The 23,178-nt window shown below is 37.5% G+C and overlaps 1 protein-coding gene across 3 annotated transcripts in view; it reads left to right on the forward strand.

Annotated features, from left to right (window-relative positions):
* Positions 1 to 23,178, forward strand: part of CEP85L (centrosomal protein 85 like) — a 162,849-nt gene that overhangs the window by 33,247 nt on the left and 106,424 nt on the right. For all 3 annotated transcript variants that reach the window (XM_058680892.1, XM_012930472.2, XM_058680830.1), the window contains exon 2: positions 6,501 to 6,659. Coding sequence is in view for 1 of the 3 variants with exons in the window: in XM_012930472.2 (XP_012785926.2) it covers positions 6,501 to 6,659 (159 nt within the window). In the remaining 2 variants the exon portion in view is untranslated. The remainder of the gene's footprint in view (positions 1 to 6,500; positions 6,660 to 23,178) is intronic.

Below are 23,178 nucleotides of genomic sequence, written 5' to 3' on the forward strand. Positions count from 1 at the left end.
AAAAGTAAGCTGAAATGTGGCTTAATACTAATCTGTTTACTAATATTGATTTTTATTTAGTATAAAATTATTATAACAAAATATTCCTAAAATATGGTTAAAATGGTGTAGTTTTACATACATGCTTGTGATTTTGAGATTTGATATTTAAATTTCCAGAAAGCATTCTTTTTCTTTCAAACCCAAAAAGATCTCACTTATAATTCAGTAAAGCTGTCTTGTTTCAAAATATAAGCATCTTGTGATATTAGTCTTTTACTCTGAGACAGTTGCAGTCATAAGTGTAAAACACAAATGAATTCTCTAACAATATGTCTGTATAATTAAGCTGTACCGATAATCTGTTGTGATTATTTTTTAATGAGTATTATTGAAACAACAGCTTAAAATTCTTGTAGAAGCTTGTTAACTTGCTTTAACAAGTTGTAGTTTCTGTTACAAGACTTACTATGTTAGGCATTGATAATGATGTCTGGTACTACAATCTTCATATGAAAGCAATGAAGTTAAAATGATCCTTTCTAATTATTATAAAAGTTCCAAGAACTCATTTATTTTGTCACCTAATTTGCAGTAGTTTCGTTTATGCATTGAGTGACATTGTGGTATATATGGAAAAAATGTAGTGTGCTAATATGATTAAAACAGAAAATGACAAAAATTAAGTGAGAACTAAACATGGTGATTGGAAATGAGCATTGGAAGAGTACTAAAAGACAAAAATCTGATAAAAATACAGATTTTATGTAGCTCAAAAAGGAAATGGAGGGAGGTATACTAAAACACCGTGCTGTTAAGTTTTTCCAGAATAAATTAATCAATTCAAAATTTTAAATTATTTTGCATATTAAGTAACTATGTTAGGAAAAATGATTTAAAACTTTTAATTTTGGGGGGGATATATTTTGGAAAAAGAGTGCGAAAGCATGAGAGAGTATGTGTGACAGATCTTCAATTCATTGGCTCACTCTCCAGGTGACCACAAAGACGCAGGTGGAACCTGGCTTAAACCAGCAGCCAGGAGCTCCCTCCTGGTCACCCACATGTGCCCAAGCACTTGGGTCATCCTCTGCTACTTTCCCAGGTCATTAGCAGGGAAGTAGATCAGAAGTGGAACAGACTGTGCCCACTTGACATGCCTAACATTGCGGTCTGTGTCTGTCTGCTGTACCACATGTCCTCCACAGAATACAGATTTAGTCTAACACAAAAGGATAAATGGAACAAAATGTAGGGTAGCACCAAGCTCTTTTTATCAAAAGAAATAAAACAAATTCAGTTAAAATACTCCGCAAAGAAGGAACTATTATATCAGGCAACTACATAGGGACCCAGGACACACGAAAAGCAGAGTACCGTGATGCCTCGAAAAGAACAAAAGAATCCTCCAGAATTAGTCTGAACTGAAGGGAATCTATGAAATGGCAGACACAGAATTAAAAATAATGGCTGTAAGGAAACTTGAGATTCAGTACTTTTGGTAGACTAAAAAGGAAATCAAGGAGTGACATGAATGCAAATGTTACCAAGGATATAGAACTCAAGAATCAAATAGAAATTTTGAAATGAAACCTTCAACCACTGAAGTAAGAAAAAAAATACAGTTGAGAGTTTCAACACCGATGTAGACCAAGTGGAAGAAAGAATTTGTGACCTTGAGGACAAGAATTTTGAAATAGCCCAGACAAGAATAAAAAGAAGGTCTACATGAAGTATGGAATACCATTAAGTGACCAAATATTTGTATTATAAGTATTTCTGAAGGGGGAAAAATGGAAAGGATATTGAAGATTTGCTAAATCATCTAATTAAAAAAGATCAGCAACAGAAAGTTTTTGAGAACATAAACTAGATAAATCTCTAGCTAGAGTAACAGTGAGAAGTAGAAAAAACTAGAGATGAAAAAGGAGATTTTATAGCCAGTGATAAATCCATGGAAAGAATCCCAAGAAGTTGCTATGATAAACTATATACTGATAACTGGAAAACTTCAAATAAATGAATGCTTTCCCGGATACATATAACCTACCAAGCTTAAATCAAGAGGATATAGATAATCTTAGCAGACCCATTATCCAGCAAGCAACGATTTGAAGTAGTAATCAAAGTCTTTCACCAAGGAAAACTCTGGGATTCTGATGATTTCACTGCTGAATTCTATACAAAATATTCAAAGAGAAAATAAGTCTAGTGCTTTTCAGACTGTTCCAAAATATTGAATGGGTTGGAAATCTACCAAACTCTTTTCATGAGGCCAGCATCAAAATAAAAAATGCAGCACAAAGAGAAAATTGCAAACTTATATCTTCAATAAACATAGATGCAAAAATTCTTGACATACTAGCAAATCAGATCCAGAACTGCATCAAAAAGATCATACAACATGATCAAGTAGAATTTATCACAGAAGAGCAAGGGTGGTTCGACATTGAGAAATGATAGTCGTGGATCACATCCATGGACTAAGAAACAGAAACCAAACGGCCTCTCAGTAGATGCAGAGAGAGCATTCAATAAGATTGAACACCCCTCGATGATAAAAACTCTCCACAAATTAAGTATGGAAGGGGACATTCTTCAAAATTGTAAAGGCTATTTATCACAAGCCAACAGTCAGTAATACTGAATGGGTAAAAGCTGAAAGCATTTCCCCAGAGATCTGGACCAAGACAGGGATGGCCACTTTCACCACTATTTTTCAATATAGCATGGAAATTCTAGCAAGAGTATTTAGGGAGAGGAAAGGATTAAAAGGCATCAACATTGGAACAGAGAAATCAAACTGCTTGTGTATAACATGCTTTTGTACATGGAAAAACCTAAACAACCCATGAAAATGCTTTAGAATTGATAAAACAATTTAGTAAAGTTTCAGATCACAAAGTAAACATGCAAAAGTAACTTGTTATATGTTAATGATGAACAGTAGGCAGTTCTCAAAAGAAGAAATACAGGCGACTACAAATAGATGAAAAAAAAATGCTCAACATCATTAGCCATCAGGGAATGCAAATCAGAATCACAGTGAGATGTCCCCTGTCCCCTGTCAGAATGGCTAAAATCCAAAACACAGAGAATAACAAATGCTGGTAAAGTTGTAGAGAAAGGGGAGCACTTAACTGCAATAGATTTACCATATATTCCAGCAAATCACTACTGTGCATGTACCTAAAATACATGAGCTCATTTTATCAAAGATACCTGCTCTACCATGTTTAGTTACCACACTGTTCACAATAGCATAACATGGAATCAACCAAAGTATCTTTCATGAGATGAATGGATATAGAAAGTATAGTGTCTGTATGTATATATGATGTATATACATCTGATATCCTGGCATTCAGTTTTGCTTTTTTGTGATCTGTCCTTACCACATATATAGATTATATAGAGATCAAGAAAGACATTTCATACAAGAGTGACGGAAAATCAAGTATTTAGGAATAAACTTAACCAAAGGAGCAGAAGAGCCCTACAGTGAAAATGATCAAACATTGATACATGTATACATACATGTAGAATATCATTCAACCGTAAAAAATGAAATTCTACCATGGAGTCAAGTGGAGGACATCAGATGAGTAAAATAAGAGATACCCACAAACAAATACCTCGTGTTTTCTCATATGTGGGAGCTAAAATTAAAAAGAGACGCCTATGTGTGTTATTGCTACAGATAGTTTTGTGAGATATTGTTCTACTTTTGGTGTTTACTTGTTAAACTTCTTGATGAAGTATTTTTTTTACTGTAATGTAATTTTTAAATATGTAATCTGAAAAATGAAAGAAATGGGCGAAAGAGTGAGGGTTGGAGGGAAAGAGAAAGGAAGAAAATACCATGTTCTTAAAGTTGCATACACAAACCATATTGAATCTGTTAAAAACAAAGTTAAAATAATTTCCATGACCATATTCTACTTATACTGTTCTGTAATATGATCACTTAGAATTTCTCTGAGATTAAGTCTCACTAATACCTGAATATAGAATCTCAGAAGACTGTTGAATATGCCGGAGCTGCATGTTAGCATGTGAAGGTAAACAGAGACATTTAACATTTATTTATTTATTTTTTTTTTTTTTACCTTTTTTTTCTTTTTTTTTTTTTTTTTTTTTTTTTTTTTACAAAGTCAGATATACTGAGAGGAGGAGAGACAGAGAGGAAGTGGAGCTGCCGGGATTAGAACCAGCGGCCATATGGGATCAAGGCGAGGACCTTAGCCACTAGGCCACACTGCCGAGCCCGACATTTAACATTTATAACCACACAGCAATGGTTTCAAAATCCAGTATCTGAGGAAGAAACAGTTCTTCAAATAGAGGAAGCTTCAAAATCAGCATTGATTTGATGTATGTGTCATATGTTTCTCTGGTGAATCCTAGGTCTTTATTTTTATTTATTTATTTTATTTTTTATTTTATTTAATTACATTGTATTATGTGACACAGTTTCATAGGTACTGGGATACCCCCACCCCTCCCCCCACTCTCCCCCCATGTTGGGTTACTCCACCTTGTTACATAACCACAGTTCAAGCTCAGTTGAGATTACCTCACTCCAAGCATATACCAAACATAGAGTCCAGCATCTTGCTGTCCGGCCTAGTTCAACGGCTTCTTAGGGAGACCCTTCCCATATACCATCAGCAAAAATTTACATCATTATGGAATTAGTTGGCATAGTAATGAGTAACCAATATGTTAAAAATAAAAGCGAGTTCTTAACCACATTCTGTGACCACTTCATTGACATTTCAATTTTAGTTTATACACAACTTATAACATAACATACATAGCATGACATGTTTTACATAACATCATATCATCTTAAATTAAGGCAAACATGTGGTATCTAACCTTTTGGGATTGGCTCATTTCCCTTAGCATTATGGTTTCCAGTTTGGCCCATTTGGCCACAAAGAACTGCATTTTTTTTTAAAGATTTTATTATTATTGGAAAGCCGGATATACAGAAAGAAGGAGAGACAGAGAGGAAGATCTTCCATCCGATGTTTCACTCCCCAAGTGAGCCGCAATGGGCCGGTGCGCGCCGATCCGAAGCCGGGAACCAGGAACCTCTTCCGGGTCTCTCACGCGGGTGCAGGGTCCCAAAGCTTTGGGCCGTCCTCGACTGCTTTCCCAGGCCACAAGCAGGGAGCTGGATGGGAAGTGGAGCTGCTGGGATTAGAACCGGCGCCCATATGGGATCCTGGGGCTTTCAAGGCGAGGACTGCCAGACCCTGCATTTTGTTTTTTTTTAATAGCTGAGTAGTATTCCATGGAGTAGATGAACCATAGCTTTCTTATCCCATCCTCTGCTGATGGGCATTTTGGTTGCTTCCATGTTTTTGCAATTACTGATTGTGCTGCTATGAACATTGGGATACATGTTGGTTTCTCATAAAACAGGTGATTTGGATATATTCCTAGGAGTGCTATTGCTGGATCATACGGTATGTTGATTTTAAGTTGTTTGAATGTTCTCCATACCGATTTCCATAGAGGCTGTACCAACCTGCATTCCCACCAGCAGTGGAGTAGGGTTCCCTTTTCTCCACAACCTCGCCAACATGTGTTGTTGGTGCTTTTTTTCATGTGGGCCAATCTTACTGGCGTTAGATGGTACCTCATTGATGTTTTAATTTGGATTTCCCTTATTGCCAGGGAATTTGAGCATTTGCCATTTGGGTTTATTCCTTTGTGAAATGTCTGCCCATTTCCCGTGCCCATTTCTTGAGTGACTTATTTGTTTTGGTGTTTTGGCTGTTTTGTAGTTCTTCGTATATTCTGGAGATTAGCCCTCTATCCCCTATGTAGTGCACGAATATCTTCTCCCATTCTGTGGGTTTCTTTTTTACTTTGTTGATTGTTTCCTTTGCTGTACAGAAGCTTCTTAGTTTGATGAGGTCCCATTTGTTTATTCTGGTCTTGATTGTTATTGCCTTTGGTGTCCTTTGAGGAAGTAGGAACCTACCCCTAGATCTTGCAGAGTATTTCCAACATTATCTTCCAAAAGTTTGAAGGTTTCTGGATGTAGGTTTAGATCTGTTATCCATTTAGATTTGATTTTAGTGTATGGTGAGAGATGTGGGTCTAGGTCTTTATTTTTAAATAATTTTGTGCTGGCACTGTAGTGGGGTTAAGCTGCTACCCTGTACCACCATCCCATATGGGTGCTGGTTTGTGTTCTGGCTGCTCCATTTCTGATCTGGGTTCCTGCAAATGCTCCTGTGAAAGCATCTGAGAGTAGCCCAGATCTTTTCCCCCGGTGCATCCTTGCAGATGAATCATGCAGGTGAGTTTGACCTGTCCCCGACTCAGCTGGTGTGAAACAGCAGAGCAAAGATTTTTCTCTGCCTCTGTAACTCTTTCGGGTAAATAAATGTTTAAAAAAATATTTTGAGCAGAAAGCCTTTTATACCTGTATGTTTTTAGTAAGGTAATAAAATGCCTATTCAAAGACAAATGTATTAATTGTTGCATGTTTTCCTCTGTAGGCCCTGATTATTCATCATCATGGTTACCTGGTAATGAATCATTGTGGCAGGCCACAGCTGTTCCATCTCATCATCGACATAACCAAACCAGGAGACACAGCGTAGCTTCTGACAGTGGGGACACTGGCATCGGAACTTCCTGTTCTGACAGTGTGGAAGGTGAGCTCAAATCCTCAGTGTTTAGATCTTTAGCGAATGGTTGTTACATGAGAATATTTGGTATGTTTTATTGTTCCAAGGTAAATTTTATAAAATAGCATTTAATGCTTGATAAAATTTAGTGTTGCTATATGTTAAATTATCTCTGATTATATTTAATAAAAATTTTGAGATAAGTGTAAGGTCACATGTAGTTTTAATTCAGAGAAACCCTATGTATAATGTATCCATTTTGTCTCATTGTAATGTCTTTCAAGCTTACAGATGCTGCCATTGGAAGAGTTGAGACAGAACATTTTTAGATACCTTATATTGCTCGCACTTGCTTCGCTCCCTTGCCCTTATAATCCTTAGCATTTCCATTAATCCTTAGAAAATACTCTGTATGTATGATTCTATCATTTCAAAGATGTTATAGAAATGGAATTGTACCATTCAATGGACTTTTGGAATTGGCCTTTTACCCTGAAGTGAGTGCACATAGTTTGTGTGTATGAACAGTTCATTACTTTTTATTGATGAATGGTATTGTGCAAGGGTGGTGTTTAGCCATTGTGCCATTGAGACCATCTGGGTTATTCAGTTTTTGACTTCTGAATAAAGGTGCTGTAAACATAACATCTGTGGACATATGATTTTTATTTCTGTGGTATAGATGCCAGTGTTACATTTTTTTCCTATTTGTATTTCTTGTACCCCCCCCCCTTTTTTTTTTTTGAGAGGTGGTCATGCCACACTGGGGAAAAGGAACTGTGGTGAAATCTTAATCAGTGATGGTGAGGCACGGGGGTTAGGGATGGTGTTCTATATTCCTGTGATTAGGCCTCAGTGTTTCAGTGAACCTGTGCTCCTGGGCTGTGAACTTACAAGTGCTTTTCAATTTCTAAATTTATATTTTCACCATCTTGACTAGGACGGGTGGGACTAGAGTAAGGAACTTCCCATCCTAAGCATGGAAAGCTAGAGTTGAATAGAATTTCTTATTTGTCTAACCCTGTTTCCCCAGTACAGTTAGGCCCTGCTTAAAGTCATCAGGCTAACATCTGGTAAGATAGGGCAGAACTTGTTAAGAAAAACAGGCTGCTGTGGTGTATTTCCAATTGGTCTTTTCCCCTCGGTCTACAGGAAGCCTGCATTTTCCTCTGATGGTATTCATATTCACAATGAGAATACCATTATGATCCTGAATGTGAAACAAAAGTCTCCTGTCCCCCTATGACTGGGTGCTCTAAAATTTTAAACACAGAATTGCCCAAAACCTAAATTATAGAACAGTAAATTTAATTGCCACCCGCAGCACTGGCATCCCAAATGGGCATTGAGTCGAGTCCTGGTTGCTGCACTTCTGAACCAACTTCCTGCTAATGTGGCTAGAAATGCTGCGGAAGATGGCCCAAGTGCTGGAGTTCATCCACATGGGATACTCAGAAGTTCTTAGCTCCTGGCTTCAGCCCCGCTCAGTTCTGGCTGTTAGGATCATTTAGGGAGTGAACCAGCTTCAATGGTCAATCTCTCCCTCCCTCTCTATAGTTCTGCTTTTAAAAATAATTTTTTAAAAAAGATATGTTCATACCTAAGTGTCATCATTTTGTCAGTTGTAAATTGAAGTTTTACTGCCTGTGCCTTGGTTCACATGAGGTCTCAGCTGTTAGATTTCTGATCTGGTGAATTACGATCTTGTGTGTTTGCTTGTTGCTCTCCTATTGTGACAACAGTGTTTGTCCTGTGACCTCACTGCTCTTAGGGAACTAAAGAGTCACTTTTACATTTTGTCAGAAAGTGGTGCAGTAACCATTGGCCTGAAAGCCTAACCACTAATTATATATATTTTATATATTTATTTAATATTTACTTGTTTTACTTGAAAAAGAGGAGGGAAGAGAGAGACACAGACAGAGAGAAGGAGAGGATAGGAGAGAGAGAGAGATAAAGAAATATTCCATCAACTCGCTTACTTTTCATATGGTCACAGTGGTCAGAGCTGGACTCATCTGAAGCTGGGAGCCAGGACCTTCTTGCTCTGCTACATGGGTGCAGGGACCCAAGGCTTGCTGCTTTCCCAGGCACATTAACAGGGAGCTGGATTGGAAAGGGAACAGCTGTGAAGTTTGTTTTTGTTGTCTGTACATCATTTTGAGGAGAATTGACAATTTTGTTGAGTTTTCCAATATGTAAGCATGAGGTATTTCTTCATTTATTTAGATCTTATATAGCTTTCATCATACATATCCTATTCATATTTCATTAGATATGCAATTAGATGTAGTTTTAACTGTTTCTAATGACTTTGTTTATGATGTGTTATTTATGTAGAATAATCGATAGGTATAACATACTAGAATGCATTTGGTTTTAAAAATATTTAGCTTGTTTCTTGTTATCTGACCTTGTTCAGCTCTCATTTTTGGTAGATTCCTTGGGATTTTTGGTGTAGATAATCACATCATTTATAAATAGGAGTGGGTTTTCTTTTTGCTTTGTGTGGTTTTAATTACTGTCAGGACTGGAACATCCAGTGCAGTGATGAAAATGAGCAGTAGAATGGGTATTCTTGCCTTGTTTCTGTTTATCTTTTGCTGTTAAGTAGCAATAGCACAGGTATTAGCTGTAGATTTTTTTTTTTCACGTACTGTTATTTGAAGTAATTCTCCTCAATTCCCAGTTTTTGGCGTTTTCACATGAATGGTTGTTGGATTTTGTCCAATGCTTTTTCAAATAAGTAACTAAAAAAAAAAGTACGAAGTCTGATCTGGGATCAGCTACTTTACTCCTCAAATGGCCTCAACAGCCAAGGCTGGGCCAGGCCAAGCCAGGAGCCAGGAACTCCAAACAAGTCTCCCACACGGGTGGCAGGGGCCCAAGTTCTTTGGTCATCTTCGTCTGCCTTCCCAGGTGAATTAGCAGGAATTCCAGATTGGAAGCATACCAGCCAGGAGTTTTCTCAGGTGTTGACTTAAACCTGTTACACTACACCAGTCCCTCAAGTGCTTTTTTTTTTTTTGGTTAATGTATAAATTGATCACTGATTTTCTTTTTTAGATTGTTGACTTGGTGATGAATTGCTGGCTTTCAAATGTTACCAACTTTTCATCCCTGGAACAAACTCCCGCTAATCATCGTGCATAATTCTCTTTATATATAGCTGAATTCTACTTTTCCTCATTTTTAAAAAGGATTTTTCATGAAGTTGTGTGTTTTCACCCTTTGCCTAGCCCCTTCCAGCTTTGTTGTGATCTTGTGTTGTTTTGATATAAAGGTTAACACTACTTCTTTTTAAGTTTTGTTTTTAATATTGGTTATATCGTTGAAAGGGTTGCCTACCCAAGTATGCCTCAGATTAGGTGGGGAGGCTGGAGGTGTGCAGCAAGGTGGGTGAGATCAGTGTTTTCAGTTTTCTTTCCCCCCTCCGCTGTCCATGGGAGGTGGTGGGGAAAGGGCCCGCTCCTTACTGTTGAGCTATCAGTGTCTGGGGATGTAGCTGGTCGTGTGATGTTGCCTTAGTGACCCAATGTGGGGAAAACTGTCTGAGGGTATTAAGTGATGATAGTATTTCTGAGAGGTTGTTGCCTTTGTCGCATAAGGGTTGAGAAAAATCTCCATTTACTGATGAGATCTACTTCAGTGTATCCATAGACTTAAGACACTTGCTGCAAAGGTTGGCCCAGGAGAGTTATTTAACCTGTCAGCTTTCCATCTTTTAATGAGGTGCTCAGTGTCCCATGTTGGTCTAGATGAGCTGGCTGTCTTGTCTTTTGTGTGTTCTCTGTTATACAGGTGTCAGCAGCTGAGGAGGCCCAGTCTTGATGCATGTACTTCAAGGACAGATCACATATCTTGTGGTTTTCCCTGTGGCTGGGGTTTGAGACCAGCCATCTAGTTGGGGAGTCCCCCAGGAAACTTTCTGGAAAGTGCTCAGACTTGACTCTTTTGTGCCAGCTAGTGTAAGATCAGGTTTGGTCTGCTACCTGTACCAGCTGATCGGGGTTCTGGTGGATACAGCTGCCTGGTCAGTTCTCTTCCAGCCCCATCTCACGTGAACTGGCAGTTGCTGTATCCCAGCCAGTCCCAGCCCACCCACTGGCCTGGCTCTCATGCATACTGGCAGGTGCTTGGCTTGGGCTGCCCTCAGTCCCAACTCTCACTGGTCCGTGCTGCTACCTAACCTAATACTACCTTTATAAAATGAATTTGTAAGTTTTCCTTCAAATTTCCTGAAAGAGATTATGTAAAATGCTGATTTTCTGAAATACTTGAGAGGTTTCTTCAGTGAAAAAACCTCAAGTGGAAGCTGGAAATTTCTTTCTGAGAATTTTTGTATTTTGGAATCAGTTTCTTCAGTAGCTGTCAAGTGATGCATATTACCTGTTTCAAATTGGAAGGGTTGAAGTAGTTTGTTCTTTAGAGGGTATAGTTATTTTCATCTACTTGTAAACTTTGTGTGTAGATTTGCTCATAGAGTTTCCTTATAATTTGTTTAATTTCTGCAAATCTTGAGACAATTCACCTTTTTCATTCTGTTCCTGGTTATTTGTATCTTTTTTCAGATTTCATAGCAGTTACTGAATTCTACTGAACTTTTCAAAGAACTGCCTCTTTTCTTGCTTTACTTTTCCATTTTCTATTTTTGATTTAAAATATTTCTCTTTTTGTCTTCATTATCAGATTTTGCTGTTTTTGTTTGTAGGTCTTTCATGTGGGAGACTAGAACACTAATATGAAGTCTTCCATTTTTAAAATTAGGCTTTAAGTGGTTTAACTTTTTTCTTCAGAATTGCTTTAACTTTTTCCATGCAGTTTGATAGTTTGTATTTTTCCCCCTCGGTTTAGTGTGTTTTCTTAATTTCTTTGTAAATTCTTTGCAGTACAGGATTATGTAGATTATATTGTTTAGCTTTGTGTTTGAAGATCTTTCTGCTGACTTAATTTTTTTTTTAAGATTTATTTATTTTTGTTGGAAAGGCAGATTTACAGAGAAAAGAAGAGACAGAAAGATCTTCCACCTTCTGGTTCATTCTCCCAAGTAGCCACAGTGGCCAGAACTGCGCTGATCTGAAGCCAGGAGCCAGGAGCTTCTTCTGTGTTTCCCAAGCAGGGGCAGGGTCCCAAGGATTTGGGCTGTCCTTGACTGTTTTCCCAGGCCATGAGCAGGGAGCTGGATGGGACGTGAAACAGCTGGGACACAAACCAGCACCTGCATGGGATCCTGGTGCATGCAAGGCAAGGACTTTAGCCGCTTAAGAATGCTGTGCCATGTCCTCTGCTGACTTTTCGCATTTTGCTTGTTTCCATTGTGGTCAGTAGCAATATTCTGTAGTTTCATTTCATTTGTTGAGTATTTTTAGGCACAGTACATGTTCTGTGTTTGCTTGGAAAGAGTATATGTTCTGCTATTGGGACAAAGTTCTTTAAATGTTGATTAGAGCATAGTAGTTGTTGGTTTTGAGGTTTTCTACATTCTTGATGATTTTCTACCCGGTTTTTCTATCAACGATTGAGAGGATTATTAAAAATTTCCAATTATAATTACTATTTCGTATATTTTTATATCTGTAGGTGTTTGCTTTATGTAGTGCAGCTTTGTTCAATGCATACACATTTAGGATTAGTGTTTTCTTGGCCACATAGCATTATATAATGTCCCCTCTAGGTTTGGTTTCTTTGCTCTGAAGTCTACTTTATCTGTTATTAAATACTCATCCCTACTTCTCTGATTACATATGTGGTTTATTTTGATCCTTCTATGTTCAAAATTTCTGTACCATTTTAAACTTTCAACGTACATTTTAAGCTTTTCATACAGTGCAACTTGTTCGTTTTAGGATATCCTGGGTTTAATTATATAATCAATATTTAAGAGCCTGGATTTAATTATGTAATAAATATTTATATTTTCATGTTATACTTTGTAAATTATATTACATTGGAAAATTTAATTATTGTAATGAACAGTGTATTTATTTACCTAAACATGTTGCCTTCATTAACCACTGTTCTTGCAGTTGAAAGGGACACGACACAGTTTCTTATTGTCAGGAGGAGTTAGGAGACCGAGCTTCTTCCTGAACCTTTGCTGCTGTCTGAGGATAGAGGAGAGTGTCCCGTCTTTGCCAGGCTATGCTAGAGGTCCAGGTCTCCATTTCATTAGTGACACCACAATGTGTATTGCATCATTACAAGCTAGGCTTGTGGCTTTTTTTTTTTTTTCATAGTTTTGGGGACTGCAGCTCTAGAAATAAAATATGTATAAAAAGTATTGGCAGGGCCATTCTCCCTCTGATGATTCATGGGATGGCTGAATAAAATAGAGGTCTGAGGGGAAGAATTGATTATTAAATCTTAAATAGCGTTACTTTAGAACATAGCTAATTGAGATCAGATTTCAAGTATGTCATGAATTAGATTATTTTGTATCAATGTGATAAGATGCACAATATATACTTTGATCTTTGATCTTTTAAAAATTTTGTTACCTATTAACTGTAGGTCTGTGTAGCATTTAATTTTTATCTTTTTAAAAGTTAAATATATGCTTGTTAAATTCCAAGTATTGTGGAATAACCTGAAGAGTGTTCATCCTTGAACTGCAATATCCAACAGAGAATTACCCTGCCATTGAATTATATCAATTTCTAAATACTACACAAAGTCTGAGTGCTAACCAAATATAATTTGAGTTTGCTTTATAGTATAACCGCATAGTATTTCAGTTAATTGCCTTCAGCTCTATTACTGTTACTATTTAACTGGATGAATAGAAAGCTTTTTTTCTCGATTTTAGATGATATGACATGAAATGCTGCATTATTTTGGTTTGACATGAGAAGTTTTAGGTGAAATGTATGTATGTTTGAATTTTAAAAGAATGATTATTCTAAAACCTAATCATAAATATTAAATATGTGATTTATATGCTTCTTGGGAGTTGACATTATTTTAATTTATATATACTTGATATGTACAAAAATGTGAAAATTTTCTATAGATATTTGAGGTAATTTATGTAAAATAACAGTGCAGAGCTATGTCCCATAATATGTGGTTACTGAACTAACTGTGCCTAATCCAAATGGAGATAGTATAAATGTAAAATACACACTGAACTTTGAGTGTTTAGTATAAAAAGATATAATACCTTATAAACATTTTTCATATTGATTACATAATGAAATGGTAGTATTTTTGATAGAGTGAGCTAAATAAAATACATTAAAATTCATTTTGCCTGTATCTTTCTACTTTCATAATTTAGCTACTACGAATTTAAAATTGGGTGGATGGTGTGAGTTGTATCTCTACTGGCTAGCACTGGGACACAGTCTACATTTATAATGGCTTGACTTTCAGAGATTATATGTGTGTATGAGTATGTTTCTGTATTTCTTAGGATAAATAATACTGCCTTTGAAGATAATTCCTGCCAACCCACTTAATATTTTATATCTGATAAATTATTTTCTGCTGTCAGTTGGGAAAGTACTGTGAGCCACACTTATGGTTTGGCACTGGCAAGACCTTCATTACAATGGAATTCATCTTTGGCAAAGAGAATGGGTGGGGTGTACAGGTTTGGGTCAGGACAGATGTTTTTATTGGGGAGTTTCTGAAGTTCGAAAGCATTCACTTGTTCTGGTGGGGAATGAGAAAAAGAAGCAACTCCTTTACTATCTGCTGCAATTGTCTTACTGAGTTGGAAATGCAGGGCCTTAAACTTAGCAGGAAAAAGGAAACATTCCTTTTTATAAGAGATTCCAGATTGAGAGTCTCAAAGTATAATTTGTTGCTAGACTAGTACGCTCCTATGTGAAAGCGAATGAGTTATTGCAGTGGAAGAAATCAATTTCAGTAGTCTTTCATATATAACATTTGATTGGAAATTATTTAGAAGGAAAGAGCCTATTTTTGTCACAACTTCTAGAGTTTGTCTATATATTTTAAATAACATAATACATATTTAAATATTTAACCTGAATAGTGAAGTTTGGGTTCTGATTCATTTTAACAATTATTTTTCTTTGCAAGGTAGTTGTGGTTGAATAATATCTCTGTATACGAAATGTAAAAAATTTGGGGGAGTTAGATCAAAGTACATGGAATAGTCTTTGATTCCATGGTACATAACTTTAAGCATACCATTAACTTACCCAACAGTAAACAAACTGCTGTCTATAGACTCTTCATTTTGTAGTATTTGATAATAGCTCATGTGGCTCTGAGTCCCCACAGGTCTAACAGTATCCTGTGAACTGTGTGAGCTATCGTTACTTATATTCTTTATTTTAAGGTTCTTTAATTTGTTAAAAATATATAATCCAGAGATAAATGTTTATCGGGTAAACTGAAAGCAGAATGTGTTATAAAAATACGAATACCATATTCTACAAATGACTATTACATAGTGGTGTGTTTTCTTCCCTTTTAATCTGCATCTTTTAGAGATTTCTTCATTTAATGAATGTTATTGAATAGGTAACTGTGTTCTCTGAACTACAGACTAACGAGGAGATCAAAATGGAGAAGACCATGCCAGAACCTCTGTAGGGAAAGCACTCTAGTGTGGCAGAGTCTTCTGAGTTACCGGGGAGTCAGTCATGTCCTTTGACTTGTGGTATTTTGAGATTTAAAATAATGCTAAATAAGGATGGGAGATTGTTATATTTAACAACAGTTGATGAAACTGAACATAAGCAGTACCACTTTTTAGCTGTCGTAATTTGTTCATGGATATCAAATTCCAGGTTGGTAGGAAACAGTTCTGTGGCATGAGGACCAGAATTTTTTTTTCACTATTATCTACAGATTGTACAAGTAGCTGTTATTGCCTCAGAAATTAGTTTTAGGTGGAGTTGTTCTTGAAATGTGAACATGGTGTGTACAGCGTAATCCAGTGCAGTACTGATCTTATAGCTGAAGGAGTAGCAAGAGAAACTGTAGCACAGGACTCTGATGAGGCAAAGAAAATAAGACAAACAAAACCAAACAAAAACAACTAACTTCTGGCTTCCGACTGACTCTGTAATAACCTCCCATAGGACTTGCATGTCCTGCTTCATATGCGTCTGATTAGCAGACTGTCAGGCTGTTTAAGTGCTTTTTAACCTCCCAAAGTCTGTTTTGGGTTCATTTTCAAGTATTCTAACATACATTTTTGGCTTTTAAAAGGTACAATTAATGTTAAGTTCTTTTGGTAATTAAAATTTCTTAGAGATTGTTGTCTTATCTAAATTAACCACATGGCATTTTCAGATATAAGGGAAGTATAAAAATGAACTTCAGTTTGATCGTATCTTATTTTTACTGAAAGGTAATAGGACTGTTCAATTCATAAATGTTAAAATTACCCTATGGGTATTTATATATCAGGAAGGAAGAAGCATAATTTGGTACTTTGTCTTTATTCTTTAAAAAGTCAAAGCCTTCTAAGATAAGAACTTGGCCAGTCATTTATTCTTTTAAACAATATGTAGAGTGTCTTTTTTGTGTTACAAACTGCCCTGAGGATTAGGAATTAAATATCTTCTGCAATCCTTTTGTACATAAAGGCAAGTGGAGAGAGAAGACAGATAGCAAATTATTATAAAATAGAATGAGTAGCAAGAAAGGCAGAGAATATAGGATGATGGGGAGTTTACTATGTTAAGAGAAAGATCTAGAGCAAAAGTAACGTTTAACTTGACGCCCAGAAAAATTTAGGAGTGTCGTAGAGGTCAGGAGAACAGCCTAATCAAAGGTAGAACATTAAATGAACATTGTGGTTGACATGAGAAATGACTGTCCAAGCAGCTTGACCCACTGGTCCTGCCCCCGTGCTGGAGCTGCCTTTTGGAATAGTAGTCTTCCTACTGCTTCCTAGGATATACATTAGCAGGAAATAAACTGGAAATGAAGCTGGAACTTGAACCCATGCTGATGATAGGGGACACAGGTGTCCCGAGTGAAGTTTAACCACTGTGCCAAACATCCACTTACTCCTTATTCTGTCAGACAGGACCACTTCTCAGTCAGCGCAGATGATTCGGAGCCGACCGACAGTGGCTACTTAATATTTTACATTTTAAAACTGTCTGAAAAATGGGTAGATATACAGAGACAAGGAGAGACAGGAAGATCTTCCGTCGCCGATGGTCTGGTTCAATCCCCAAGCATCTGCACTGGCTGGAGCTGAGCCAATCTGAAGCCAGGATCCCAGAGTTTCTTCCAGGTCTCTCACGCGGGTGCAGGGTCCCAAGGCTTTGGGCTGTCCTCGACTGCTTTCCCAGGCCACAGGCAGGGAGCTGGATGGAAAGTGGGGCTTCCAGGATTAGAACCGGCGTCCATATGGGATCCTGGTGCATTCAAGACGAGGACTTTAGCCGTTAGGCTGTTGTGCCAGGCCCAGACTTGTATACTCTTACTGTCATGTAAGAATAAAAAAAAATATTTGGCTACAGGGGAAAAAATGGAACTGTCACTAAAATAAAAGGAAGCAGTCAGACATGCATGTTTTTCACCATCCATGCTGTGTGAGATACAGGTTTATAATGTTTCTGACAGTTATTTGTACCATCATGCCACAGTATAATTCATAGGTATTGACACATGATTTCTTCTGAGTGTTTTGTTTAGCTGCTAAATTTAGGCCTGTGATTTAATGTTCATGAATGCTTTGAGCCAGAGGTCCACCTTTCTTTTGTTGTCAGTTGTTGACCATCCTACTTAATCTTTATTAATGTAGGAAAAAATGTAATGTGTGTAGTCATGGTAATCAGTCTCCACGCTAAGTCAAATACAAGAACATTGGAACACTGGAATGCTCGTGTAATCACTTTTGTAATATGCCATTGGTGCTAAATATTTTTGGCATTCTTTTACTTTACAAATTTCTATTGTCTCATGCAGATATTTTTTTTTTCAGACTTAAATTTATCTCTCCTCCCCCATCACTCCTTTCTGCAACCTAGGACTCATTTTTTTTTTTTTCTTGTTCCTGAAAGAAAGGAAACTAACAGTTCCTTTAGTGAGTGTTTTGGTAGTAAGCTCTGGTTTTGTTTAGCTATAAGAATATTTTACTCTCAGTCTTGAAAGAGTGTTTCTCTGCAAAGAAATTTTTTGAATGTTAGTTATTTATCTGTAACTGTCGGGAGATATTAGTGCAATATGAATTCCATTATTGCTGTTGAGCTGTTAGGATTCTCATAACTATTGAGTGAATTGTCTGCCTTCCCTCTGTGGCTCACTTTGCCTTGTGTTGTGTTTCACAGGTTCTTTATGGTGTTTTCTTCTTGCTTTGCAATTATGTTAACAACGGAATTGTAAGCACTGAGGGAAAAGATTATATTCTTGCTGTTATTACAAATATGTATTTGTATTATCTTTTCTGTTCAATTTAGTGTCCCATAGAAGTTATTTCCATGAGATTCATTTGTTTAATTATTGTTGAATTAACTTCCTATAACTCTTATGCATGCAGTTTAGAATATTTAAAAATATTCATCAAAAATAAGTAGCTTGGAATATTCATTTAAATTTATTTAGTAAATAAACAATACTTGTTACAAACAAATGTCAGATAGCCAGGCCTTTTAAAACACGGTTAATTTTGGCAACAGATTGCCAGGAAATAGGAAGTCTGATGCGGAAGCAAGAATATCAGTTACTGAGTAATATTATATCCATCTCTTCCATTATACTGTATCTTTAAAATATATATATATAGTAGTTTTGAAGAACTTCAGACATAGCTCTGAGTTTATTGCGTGATTTGCTTTTATGTTTTATTAATTTTCAACTTTAACAATATAGACCTAAAGGAAAAGATATTTTATGATGTATGTCCTAGCAAAGTTTCTTTCTACTGGTGTAGACTATGAAGTCTTCCTCCTAATTAAGTGCTAGTATTTTATCTTGTTGCAGAAGAACTTTCGATTAGCAACCATTTTGACTTTAGAGGTCAAATTTTCCTCAGGTTTTTCTAGAGAGATGATATCCATACAGATTTTTTTCAACATTGCATCTGTCTTTTGCCTTCTCCCACCTTTTTTTTTTCAAATGTAGAGATCAAGTTTCACATTGATTTTTTTTAAGTGTGTCGGACTCTTAATGTGCTGTTTAAAGCAAATGATAAATAAAAATATGGACAATTCTGATAAATGCTTATATAAATGGCGTATGTGCGAAGATGTAAGCAAGCTTCAAATACAGCAGGTTAGTAACTAGATCATCAGGAAGTGATTTGATTCTAGCAAGAGCAGGAAGTTTAATAACAGGGAAATGAAAGCTTCATTCTATTGAATATTAACATAATCAGCCTTATGAATTCTCTAATTTCAGAATTATTTGCTTTTGAACAAATATATTTTAGCCTCATTTTAAAACTAAATACCCATTTAGCTGTTAATTGGAACAAACATATCAATGGTAATTTGCATCCTGGAATATTAGAGTAAATAGAGATTATTCAGAAATGAATATAGGAGTTGTATTCTTTTTCTTCATCTGTGATAGGTTGTGAATGAAGTGCTTTTCTTTTTGCTGTTGCTAGTGCTGCTTCCAGCCTCTTCAGCAATGTGTTCTCTTTTTCAGAATCTTGAGGGAACAGTTTGAAGAATTTTCTAACTCCTTTTTGCCACTTGGGAATTGGGCGTATACCGACTGGATTTTTCGTGTATACTTGTTTTCATCTTTCCTTGATAAAAGGTGCCAGGGTAGAAGAACCGAACATCTTCCAGGGAACCTGGGGCTCTTGTTTGCTGTGCTCTGTACCATGTTCCCACCTGGAGGAAAGGAAAGGAATGAACTGACTTCCTAACAGGGTGTTTCCCTGGACAAGGACCTATCTTTGTTTGAATGACAGCAGTGCAGAGAAACAGAGGGCTAGTAAGAGACATATGTTCTCTCTGTTGGTTCATTTCCCCAAATGCTTGCAACAAACGGGACAGAATCTGACCAGACCAAGAACCGAGAGTTAGTGATCCAAGTTTCCCATGGGTGGCAAGAATCAATCGCTTGAGCCAGCAACTGCTGCCGCCTAGGGTATATCTAAGCCACTGTTCCAAGTGCTTGATCCTGAATACTGATTTATATCTTTGGAAGTCTGACTTAAGGAGAGGGGGAGAGAGAAGATGAGAGATGGAGAGAGCGCTTCCATCCACTGGTTAACTCCCCGAGTGGCGTCAATGGCCAGGAATGCACCACGCCAAAGTCTGGAGTCTGTAACTGCATCCACATTGCCCTTGTGGGTGCAGGTAGCCGAGGACTTGGCGCATCTGCCACTTTTCCAGGCATATGAGCAAGGAGCTAGATAGAAAGTACAAGTAGCTGGAGCTCAAACTGGCATCATAAAATAGCTTACACTGATGTACCATAATACTGGTTCCAATATTGTTTAAAAGAGAGGGTAACATGCAATCTAGGATAAAATTTTTTCCATATATGATAGATTTATGGAATTAGCAGGAAGGGAAAAAATGTCTTATTTTTGTATATAGTTGGCAGTTTTACTTTAGAAATTATTTGCTATTGTAGTTCATATTGATTTATAAATGTATTAAGCTGTAGTAGTATTTGATACAGGTTTATACAGGACAGATCGCTCCCCACCCTTTTGAACTGTAGGCACTAATGAAGCTGTAAGCACTCTTGGTTTATTGTTGTAATGTAGATCTGGAGGGGTGGGTGATGTGAAGGTCTTTTGCATTTCATTCTTTTTATTATAAAAATAATGAATATTGAAAGAAGGAATTTTATCCCCTATCGAAGAGATGACAATCATTGTGTTCATCTGTTGCCGGAAAAAGATGATTTGGCAGTGAACTGGAGGTTAGGATTTTGTCTGGGATTCAGAAATACATTGTCTTAAAATGATTTCATTTGTTGATCAGGGTATAGCAGTGTCATTTTCTTACGTTTTGCTCTTGGAATCTTAAATGTGTCTGAATCACTAGCTGCTCTGTACCTCCATGAATGCTGCGAACTTTCACTTTTGAGATATTAGTTTCAGATTTCACTGTTTTGACTTCTATTTGAGCTACATGATGATATGATAACTTACAATTGGGATTTGTGGCTACAGTTAGGTGACTTAATACAGCACATTGACAGCTGTATCACAATGCACAATTACATCTACCTGTAATTAACTGTTTTTCCTTAGTATAAAATATTTTTGAGGTGTTGAAACTTAAGATTTTCCAGACTCACCACTGTGTGTTATAATGAGCCTTTTCTCAAGACATTTTCACTGCAAAATGATCCTTGTTCATTTATTCATTAGTTTTGTGTGCACATAAATGCATGTATGTCAGCGGTAAGCTTTGATTCTTATTTTTGACAGTAGTAACTCTGGTTGTCATAGTAAATCCAGATTTTACCCTGAAAGTCAGGTGCTTGCCACGATTGAACTTGGGATAGTAAGCTTTTTTTTTTTTTTTAAGATTTATTTATTTTTATTACAAAGTCAGATATACAGAGAGGAAGAGAAACAGAGAGGAAGATCTTCCGTCCGATGATTCACTTCCCAAGTGAGCACAATGGCTGTTGCTGTGCTGATCCGAAGCCAGGAGCCTCCTCCAGGTCTCCCACACGGGTGCAGGGTCCCAAAGCATTTGGGTCATCCTCGACTGCTTTCCCAGGCCACAAGCAGGGAGCTGGATGGGAAGTGGATCTGCTGGGACTAGAACCGGCACCCATATGGGATCCCAGCACATTCAAGGCGAGGACTTTAGCTGCTAGGCCATGCCACTGGGCCCGGGATAGTAAGCTTTTAAGGCTTCACACTGAAGTCAGTCACAGATAGAATCTTGTTAGGGTGGACGGAACTGAACAGTTATTTAAAATGTATTTCCTGAGCTGCTTTGTATTGCTTCTGAATCAGTCTTTTAGAGGAGGGCACAATGTCCAGGGTTGTTACAGGTTGGTAATTTTATACTCCGTGTAATGTGTCATGAATGGCAGGTATCAGTTGCATTCAGATTTACAGGAGTAAATGCTAATCTAATACGGCACTGCTGATTTTTTTTTTCCTGCAGTTTAATGATACTGAGCTAGTAAAGACAGATGGGAAAATAGCACACAGTCACATCCACGTAGAAGCCAAGCCTGGTGATGGTGTTTGATAGTCTCAGCTGAGACATGAAAAGTGAGCCACTCGCCTGATGTATGATTCACATTGCAGTAGTAATGCTATTTTTGTGAGATATTTCAAACTCTGTTAGGTCACAACACAGCAAACATCTTTGCAGAATTTGACCAAATAATAAAATTATGTTCAGAAAACTACAGAATTGCTAGAAGTGATCACTGGGGAAACATTTCAAAATCTTAGTGTAGGTGTGACTAAATTCTGGGTAGGTTTCCAAAAGCACACGAGGGAGAAGCAAAACAAGACAAATGGAATTATATTGAGGTTGGAAGGCTCTGTACAGGAAAGGAAACAATCAGTAGAATGGAGAGTCATCTAATAAAGTAGGAGGAAATATACGTAAGCTATTTGTCTAACCAAGGATTGATAGTGAATGTACTGCAGCAACTCCAAAAACTCAACAGTACGGGCATGTTGTGGCCTAGCGGATGAAGCTGCTACCTGAGGTGCCAGCATTCCATAAGGGTGCCCATTTTTGTTCTGATTGCTCCACTTTGGAGCCAACTCTCTGCTAATGACCTGCAAAAAGCAGCAGAAGATAGCCCAATCTTTGTGTCTCTGAAACCTTTGTGGGAGACCCAGTGAAGCATCTGGCTGCTGGTCAGCCCGGCCCAGCCATGGCTATTGCAGCCATCAGTGGAGTAAACCAGGGGATGAAAGTACCACCACCTCTTTGTCTCCTCCTTTCTCTTGAACTCTGATTTTCAAACCGATTTTTTTTTTTAAACTCGCACACGCACACGATATGGGCTGAGGACCCAGCAGTTCATGTGAGAGCCAGGGACTGGTAAGTAACCAGGCAGATGCATCCAGTGGTGTATGTTGGGTGCAGGGGGCGGGCTGAGCCCAATCTTGCACCAGCTGGCACACGTGAGAGCAAGGTCTGAGGACCCCCAGGCAAGGTTTCTTGGAAGGCTCTTCAACTACCCTACTGAGCTTGATTCTCGAGCCCTGGACTGGGTCAGGCCAAGCCAGGAGCCTGAAAGTCCTCCTGGGTCTCTCATGTGAGTGGCAGGAGGCCAGTTGCTTGGGCCATCGTCCACTGCTTTCCCAGGTGCCTGGCAGGGAGCTGAATCAGAATTGGAACAGCCAGGACTCAAACCACACTCATCTGATGCTGCTGTGGCAGGAGGCAGCTTAGCACACTGCACCACAGTGCTTGCCTCAAATGTAACAATATTTTTTGAGACTCTTAATTTTCAAGAATGTATATGTAAAACTATGTACAATCTCGTATTATATGAGTAAAAATATTCAATAGACTTGTGGAGGCATTTGCCTTGTTTCTATTCAGAATCGACCCTCAATAGAGTATTCTGCCGTATTTTCTTGTTTAGTTGGATACCATTCTGTTGATTTTTCTATGTTTAATCATTTTTTCTGTAATCCATCTTCATGCTCAAT

This window comes from Ochotona princeps, chromosome 1, assembly GCF_030435755.1.
Source record: "Ochotona princeps isolate mOchPri1 chromosome 1, mOchPri1.hap1, whole genome shotgun sequence".
Taxonomy (NCBI): domain Eukaryota; kingdom Metazoa; phylum Chordata; class Mammalia; order Lagomorpha; family Ochotonidae; genus Ochotona; species Ochotona princeps.